The 7,709-nt window shown below is 65.4% G+C and overlaps 2 protein-coding genes across 2 annotated transcripts; one reads left to right on the top strand and one right to left on the bottom strand.

Moving 5' to 3' along the window:
* The first annotated feature begins 255 nt into the window (after positions 1-255).
* H696_03436 (ribonucleoside-diphosphate reductase subunit M1) lies at positions 256-3,767 on the top strand. Its single transcript, XM_009497302.1, has 3 exons — positions 256-560; positions 687-892; positions 1,079-3,767. The coding sequence occupies exons 1-3, from the start codon at positions 285-287 to the stop codon at positions 3,288-3,290; spliced, it is 2,694 nt and encodes an 897-aa protein (XP_009495577.1). The 5' UTR covers positions 256-284; the 3' UTR covers positions 3,291-3,767.
* An 84-nt stretch (positions 3,768-3,851) lies between these two features.
* On the bottom strand, positions 3,852-6,437 carry H696_03435 (hypothetical protein). The gene is made up of 3 exons (XM_009497301.1): positions 5,483-6,437; positions 4,577-5,281; positions 3,852-4,336 (listed from the first exon to the last, which is right to left on the bottom strand). The coding sequence occupies exons 1-3, from the start codon at positions 6,239-6,241 to the stop codon at positions 4,061-4,063; spliced, it is 1,740 nt and encodes a 579-aa protein (XP_009495576.1). The 5' UTR covers positions 6,242-6,437; the 3' UTR covers positions 3,852-4,060.
* Between the last annotated feature and the right edge of the window lie 1,272 nt (positions 6,438-7,709).

Below are 7,709 nucleotides of genomic sequence, written 5' to 3'. Positions count from 1 at the left end.
TGCCCTACCACGTATCGCGCTCGCATCACCCGCCCGCTCGATCGCCCCTCCCCCAGCCCGCCCCCCCCCCCCCCCCCTCCCGTAGATCCTGTACCTTCCCCCACCACACATTGCCTCTGTTGTTCTTCTTTTCTTGCTGTCCCTCTCTCTCCCTCCATCTACCCCCACCGGTCTGTCTTTTTTTTCTTTCCCTAACAAGCCCCCTCTCGCCTCTGGCTCCCCTCGCCACCCGCGCACAATGCAGTTCACCCCCCCCCCACCCCCCTCCTCCTCCGCGCTCCACCATGCTGGTCACCAAGCGCAACGGCACCCGGGTGCCCGTTGACCAGGCGAAGATCATCGCCCGCATCCAGAACATCTCCCAAGGCCTGGACCTGAACTTCGTCGACCCGGAGGAGATCGCCATCCGCGTGCAGAGCGGCATGTATGAGGGCGTGGCCACCGCCGACATTGACAGCCTCATTGCCGAGACCGCCGCCTACAAGACCACCCAGCACCCGGACTTCGCCCTCCTGGCCGCCCGTGTGTCGGTCTCCAGCCTGCACAAGCAGACCCCGGCCGTGCGTCCATGCGCCCACCGACACGCGCACACTCCTGCCCCCTCCGCCTCGGCCGGCGTCTGTGCCTGTGCCTGGCCCTGTGCCGGACCTTGCCCCTGACCTTCCTCCTTGCCCAACGCCGTGCAGACTTTCTCCGAGGCTGTCGACAAGCTTTTCAACTACACCGATGCCCAGACTGGCCGCTCCATGGCCCTCGTGTCCGAGGCCTTCCACCAGACCGTCATGGCCAATGCCGAGGTCCTGAACGCGGCCATTCGCAATGAGCGCGACTTCGAATACCAGTTCTTCGGCTTCAAGACCCTCGAGCGCAGCTACCTCCTGCGCGTCAACGGGTATGCACCTGCCTGCTTGGGGAGGACGATGCCTCCCTCCTCGCTCCCTTTCTCTCTCCCTCTCTCTCTCTCTCTCTCTCCCTGCCCCCCCCTCCCGGCCTGGTAGCCTGACGCATGATTTCCCCCTCTCCCCCGCCCCTCCCCCCCCCCTGCTCCTGTCGCTCCCGTGGCGCGCGCGACCAACAGCAAGGTTGTCGAGCGCCCGCAGTACATGATCATGCGCGTGGCCGTCGGCATCCATGGCAGCGACATCCCCGCCGCCCTGGAGACCTACGAGTACATGTCCCAGCGCTACTTCACGCATGCCTCGCCGACCCTCTTCAACTGTGGGTCTCCCCGGCCGCAGCTGTCGTCTTGCTTCCTGCTCACCATGAAGGACGACTCGATTGATGGCATTTACGACACCCTGCGCCAGTGCGCCCTCATTTCCAAGACCGCCGGCGGCATCGGCCTCAATGTTCACAACATCCGCGCCACCGGGTCCTACATTGCCGGCACCAATGGCTACTCCAACGGGCTGGTCCCGATGCTGCGTGTGTTCAATGCCACCGCGCGTTACGTCGACCAGGGTGGCAACAAGCGCCCCGGCGCGTTTGCCATCTACCTGGAGCCCTGGCACGCGGATGTGGAGTCCTTCATCGAGCTGCGCAAGAACACCGGCGCCGAGGAGACTCGTGCCCGTGACCTCTTCTTTGCCCTGTGGGTGCCGGATCTTTTCATGAAGCGCGTGGAGTCCGGCGGCGACTGGTCGCTGTTCTGCCCGCGCGAGGCCCCGGGCCTGCACGAGTGCTATGGCGAGGAGTTCGAGACCCTCTACCAGCGTTACGAGTCCGAGGGGCGTGCCCGCAAGGTCATGAAGGCCCAGCTGCTGTGGCGCAAGATCATGGAGGCCCAGGTGGAGACCGGCACCCCCTTCATCATGTACAAGGATGCCTGCAACCAGAAGTCCAACCAGAAGAACCTCGGTACCATCAAGTGCTCGAACCTCTGCACCGAGATCGTCCAGTACACCAGCAACGACGAGGTGGCCGTGTGCAACCTGGCCTCCATTGCCCTGCCGCAGTTTATCCACACCTGCCCGGAGACCGGGGCCATGTCGTATGACTTTGAGAAGCTGCGCACCGTCACCGGGGTCGTGGCCCGGAACCTGGATCGCATCATCGACATCAACTACTACCCGGTGGAGGAGGCCCGGAACTCCAACCTCCGTCACCGGCCGATTGGCATCGGTGTCCAGGGCCTGGCCGATCTGTTCATCATGATGCGCATGCCGTTCGAGAGCCCGGAGGCGCGTGCCCTCAACAAGGCCATCTTCGAGACCATCTACTTCGCGGCGGTCGAGGCGTCCTGCCAGACGGCCGAGCGCGTCGGCCCGTATGCCTCGTACGAGGGGTCCCCGGCTTCGGCCGGCCAGCTCCAGTTCGACCTGTGGGGTGTGACCCCCTCCGACCGGTGGGATTGGGCCGGCCTGAAGGAGCGCATTGCTCGTCATGGCCTGCGTAACTCGCTCCTGGTGGCCCCGATGCCGACGGCCTCCACCTCGCAGATCCTCGGCTTCAATGAGTGCATCGAGCCCTACACCTCCAACATCTATGTCCGTCGTGTGCTGTCCGGGGAGTTCCAGATGGTCAACCCCCACCTGATCAAGGACCTCATTCGCATTGGGGTGTGGAATGACAATGTCCGGCAGATGATCATCGCCGCCGGTGGCTCCGTCCAGCGGGTGCCTTCCATCCCCGATGACCTGAAGGCCCTCTACAAGACCACCTGGGAGATCAGCCAGCGGTCCATCATCGACATGGCCGCCGACCGGGGTGCCTTCATCGATCAGAGCCAGAGCCTGAACATCTTCATCGGCGAGCCCACCGCCAGCCGGTTGACTTCCATGCACTTCTATGGCTGGAAGAAGGGCCTCAAGACCGGCATGTATTACCTGCGCACCAAGCCCGCGGCCGAGGCCATCAAGTTCACGGTTGACCAGCAGCTGCTCAAGACCCCGGGCGGCAGCGTCACCAACACTCCGCGCATGCGCGGTGGCACTGCCACCATCACGGCTGCCGCCCCGGCGGCCGACCCGGCCAGCCTCTCGCCGGAGTCGCGCAAGGCCGCGGCCGGTGGGTTCCCCACCCCGGCCATCGGTCTGGCAGCCACCCTGGCCCGCATGAGCCTGACTGAGGATTCGTCTGCCACTTCCTCCGCCACCACCATCACCCCGCCGGCTGTTTCGCCGCTGGCCACCGCGGCCGATGCCGACGCCGTCGAGAGCGACATGCAGGCTGCCGCCGATGCGGCCGCCGCCGGCCAGGAGGAGGCCTACCCCACGCTGACCCGCGAGCAGGAGATGCAGCTTCTCTGCTCGCTGGAGAACCCGGAGTCCTGCACCATGTGCTCCGGTTAAGCGGAGCGCGCGTGCGTGTGTGTGTGTGTCTCCGTGTGGGACACATGCGCGGGAGAGACCGGCAGGTAGTGGGCCTGTGTGGATGCATGTGTGTCTGTGTGTGCGCGAGGGAGAGGAAGAAACACAGAGTAAACGTTCTGGCGACACGCAGCCAGCGTGGGCCCTCTTGTTCCGTGCCCCCCCTCTCTCTCTCTCTCTCTCTGTCTTGTTGTCTTGCTCGTGGCACTCTCCGGCTGTGCGCAAGCATGCGCACAGACAGACACACACACACACACACGCGTACACATATCATCCGTGCTACTCATGTGCATGGGCCCCTTCTCTCGTCTCCACGCCAATCCCCCTCACCCTCGACCTTGCAGTTTCCTTTTTTTTTTACCCCCCCCCCCTCTGTTCCCTCCTAACATACAGCGCTTGGCACGACCGCCAATCGGAGGAGTGTATACTAGCATCTTGTTTTCAAATATAAAAGCTACATATAATGTTCGCTGCCACTTCGCCCCCCCCTCCCCCGGCCTTCCTCCCTCTCCTCGCCCCCGCTGGCCACAAGAGGAACACACATCTGCCTGCGGTGGAGTTGGACAGTGTATTTGGCTCGGCGCAGACCGAGGGCTGGGCAAGTGTGAGCGCGGAAAGAAATATGCATTGGGCGCGGTCACCACCCCCGGGAGGGGAAGGGCGCTTGTTCTTTTTTTTTCTTTTTCGGCTTTCCGGTTCCGACCGCCCAGCCATCTCTCTCTGCTTGTTCGTTGTGGCCTCCCCCCCTCTACTCAGGGGCAGTGGTCGACATCGTCCAGCGCGTCACCAGTGATCCAGGAATCCTGCCAAGTGTGAGCGCTGGCGACCTCCGCCTGGAGCAGACGCTCATCACGCTGGGCTGGCACATACCCATCGGCGATCGTGTCGCACTGCTCAAAGTGGCCGACGTCCTCAAGTGGGATGTCCGCGTCGCTGCCCACATCCTCGACCGGGTTGTCGGTGTGTGCCAGGAGCCCCTCTGCGGTGGGAAGGTCATTCACAAGGCCGGAAAAGAAGGACGCGATGGACTGCGGCATGGGCGGCGGCGATCGAGGGTGATGCCAAATGGAGAGGGAGGTAGCGCGGTCGAAGGTCAGTCACACGAGGCAGGTCCGTCAGAGGAATATCGGCATGTCATGAGGAATGGCCCTTGGGCGAGCTGCATATGTATGTGCGTGCGTGCGTGCGTGTGCGTGTGTGTGTGTGTGTGTGTGTGTGTGTGTGTGTGTGTGTGTGTGTGTGTGTGTGATCGCGCGCGCGCCACCTACCCGACCGATTGTCTTGGAGTTGTAGCCGCCCTCGTGAATGACCAGCACCGGGCGGCCGAGAGACCGGACAGCCTGGCCCACACGGGCGAGGGTTTGGTCACCGATGCCGCCCATGTGCGCGAGCGGATCGACCCGAGTGATGTCGCACCCGAGAGACACGACCACCACCTCGGGGGCGAAGTCCCGGATGGCCGGCAGAGCCCGGCGAGCAAGGGCCCGGAAGTACCGGCGATCGGTGATCGGCGGAGCCAGGGGGATGTTGACCGTGAAGCCGACCCCCGGCCCGGCGCCAGTCTCCTCGGCGTGCCCGGAGAAGTAGGGCTCCCCACCGAAGGAGGGCGAGGCATGCAGGGACACATACTGCACGGAGGGATCCTCGTAGAAGATGTCCTGCGTGCCATTACCATGGTGGTAGTCGATGTCGAGGATGGTCACACGGGGGCGTTTGGTGTCGGGGCCGGTGGTTCCCGCGAGGAGCCCCTGCATGTAACGCACCGCCACGGCGGTGTTGTTGAAATAGCAGTAGCCGCCACCACGACCGGAAGAGGCATGGTGCCCCGGCGGCCGAGCCAGCGAGTAGCTGATGGGCAGATGCCCGCCGGCTTGCCCTGAGGCCGACCCGGCGGCGATCATCTTCACCAAGGTATCTGCCGCGCGCATGGCACAATGCGAGGACATGAGCGCCGCTTGCAGAGTCAGGGAGGTCTAGTTCGGTTTGCCGACGCAGATGTCAGTTTGCATGGGACCTCTCTTGCAATCGTGCGTGCATGTGTGTGTGTGTGTGTCTGCGAGGAGGGGGAAAGTCCATCCTGCCTCTTTGTCTTTCTCCCTTTCTCTCGCTCGCCCCCCCCCCCCCCTCGCGAAGCATGGCAGAAGCCCAAGCACAGCAGCAACACGAAGACGCACAATCGGTGTCCACGCATCGTAAATCCAAAAGCCGGCCTGCGAATCGGGGAACGACTCGTCCAGCAGCGGCGGCCGGATGCCCTTGCGCCCGGTATGCTGGCTCTGGTGCGGGGGCATGACATCGGCGATGATGGTGTGGCCCTCCTCATCGGAGTCAACGATGGCCGGGTCGCGGAAGCCACTGTACCCGGCCCGCAAGCGACCACCCTCGCCATCGGAGTAGGAATCATCGGAATCGGAGGAAGACGAGCCATGGCGCTCGAGGCCATGCACCACTGACTGCAGGTGCAGCAGCTGCGAGGAGCTGGGGTTGCGCAAGGCCAGGGCTTCCAGGCGGGCACGCGCTGCGCTGGTCTGGCTGCGCGGGCAGCAGTACTCCGATGCCTCGACCAGCCAGCGGATGTAATCGGGCGAGTGGATGTCCAGCACGGCACGGCGGACGCGGGCCAGCTCGGCCGATGTCGGGGCATGGGAATGTTCGTAGGCGATGTCAAATTGCAGGCGTCCACCGCCGCCGCCGCCACCACCGCTGTCGGGCACCGGCGCCGTGGGAGTCGGCGGAAGGGTGCCATCGACCGGGGCCGCGCGCTGGAGGAGATCCCCCGGACGGTTCAGATGCCGGAGCTCACGCAGGGCATGGTAAAAGCGTCCGGCCACCTCGTAGAAACTGTCATTCGGAAAGGGGTATGCCCGCTCCGGTTGCGGGTCCACGCGGTGTGTGAAGGTGGGAATCGGGAGGGAAGACACGGGGGGGACCATTCGCGGAGCGGGGGGAGGTGCTGCTTGCGAAGGGGTGACAGCCAGGCGGGAGCTCAGTCCTGCACGAAGAAGATGCGGGAGGGTGGAGCGCGAAATGGCGGAGATGCCAGTCTGGCGACAACGGCAGCGCGTGACACTGAGGCGCAGGGGGAGGGGACGGAGGCAAGGCGGGGAGGGGGGGGGGCGAGGAGGAGGGGCGTGGAGGAGGGGCGTGGGGGAGGGGCGTGGAGGAGGGGCGTGGAGGGAGGAGCGGGGGCAAAGGCGAGGGGAGAATCCACAGTCAGAGGAGCTGCGTTGAGGGTGCATGCGGGCTGCCCGGGCCAGGCGTCAGGCAATAGATCACTTTCTGATCAGAACAGGCAACCTAGGGCCGGACAGAGAGAGAGAGATAGATGGATAGAGGGAGAGCGAGAAAGAGGGAGAGGGAGAGAGGCGCGGAGACAGACAGAGCCCTGGCGAGGCCGGAGGCGGCATGAGGTCGTCCTAGTGCCCCGGCCCCTGCCTTCACTTTCCCCCCGGGAAGGGGGGCGCCATCCGTGGCAGCCAGCTGGCCTGGCAGGGGGTCTTCGGGGAAGGCCGAGGCGGGTGGCGCGGAGCGCGGTGCCCGCGCAGTAGGCCGGGCATGGGAGGCCCCGAGAGAAGGAGGTGCGTGTAGCCACGCGATCGGGCCCTTTGGTTTGTCAGGCCTAGCCTGGGGGGGGGGGGGGCCGCCGGGTCGATGGGCTGGCGGACCGGCGCCGGCGCCGGCGCGGGCACCGCCGCGGCCAACATTCACCTAGACCTTCCCCTCGCCCTATACACATACACACACGCCCCCTCATTTATGTGCCTGGCAGTCTCTCTGCCCCCTGTGCTCCTGCCCCTGGATGCTGACCCCCCGGGCCTCCCTGTGGGGGGGGGGGGGGCGAGATCGCGTGGGGAGACCCCTTCCCTCGGGGCACCAGGGGGGGGGGGGCATCCAGGCGGTAGCCCCCACTGGATGTATTGCGCATGAGAGCCCCCCCGCCCCCCCGCCCGCCTTGTTGACACCGACCCGGGCGGCGGGCCACTCGACCGAACTACCCGTCCAGGGGGAGAAGCATGACTCGTGCAAGGAAGCAGGCAATTTTCGCCCAAGTGATCGGGGCCATTGTGGGGGGAGGGACCCAGGTGGAACTCGGGCCCCATCCCCCCGGGGCGGGGGGCCGCGGGCCGTGGCCACGCGCAAGAGGGCCAGTGCGCAGGTGTGTGCTCCACAGACACACACACATACACAGAGGCACACGCACCCGCTCATGCGTGCGGCCGCGCGTGCCCAACTGCCGACTGGTGCCACCAGCGTCGGGGCTCCCGCAAGATCGCGGGCTGACGCACAGCTATGGCGCTATCTATCTCCGGCGCCTCTAATCAAGGCCATCAGCCGCCGGGAGGGGGGTGGTGCGGGGGTGCGCGAGTCTCGCGCCCAGCCGCTAGTGCCTCCAGAGGCGGG

The sequence above is a fragment of the Fonticula alba genome (genome assembly GCF_000388065.1).
Source record: "Fonticula alba strain ATCC 38817 unplaced genomic scaffold supercont2.5, whole genome shotgun sequence".
Lineage (NCBI taxonomy): Eukaryota > Rotosphaerida > Fonticulaceae > Fonticula > Fonticula alba.
Note: the sequence above shows the minus strand (reverse complement) of the source record. Positions and strands in the feature narration are given on the sequence as shown.

Excerpts from the sequence above, each read along its gene's own strand:
- H696_03436 (XM_009497302.1), top strand. The coding sequence starts at position 285 with ATGCTGGTCACCAAGCGCAACGGCACCCGGGTGCCCGTTGACCAGGCG. Across the intron at positions 561-686 it reads TGCACAAGCAGACCCCGGCC|ACTTTCTCCGAGGCTGTCGA; the intron begins GTGCGTCCATGC and ends AACGCCGTGCAG. Across the intron at positions 893-1,078 it reads TACCTCCTGCGCGTCAACGG|CAAGGTTGTCGAGCGCCCGC; the intron begins GTATGCACCTGC and ends CGCGACCAACAG.
- H696_03435 (XM_009497301.1), bottom strand. The coding sequence starts at position 6,241 with ATGGTCCCCCCCGTGTCTTCCCTCCCGATTCCCACCTTCACACACCGC. Across the intron at positions 5,282-5,482 it reads ACGATGCGTGGACACCGATT|ACCTCCCTGACTCTGCAAGC; the intron begins GTGCGTCTTCGT and ends AAACCGAACTAG. Across the intron at positions 4,337-4,576 it reads ACTCCAAGACAATCGGTCGG|TCCATCGCGTCCTTCTTTTC; the intron begins GTAGGTGGCGCG and ends CCCATGCCGCAG.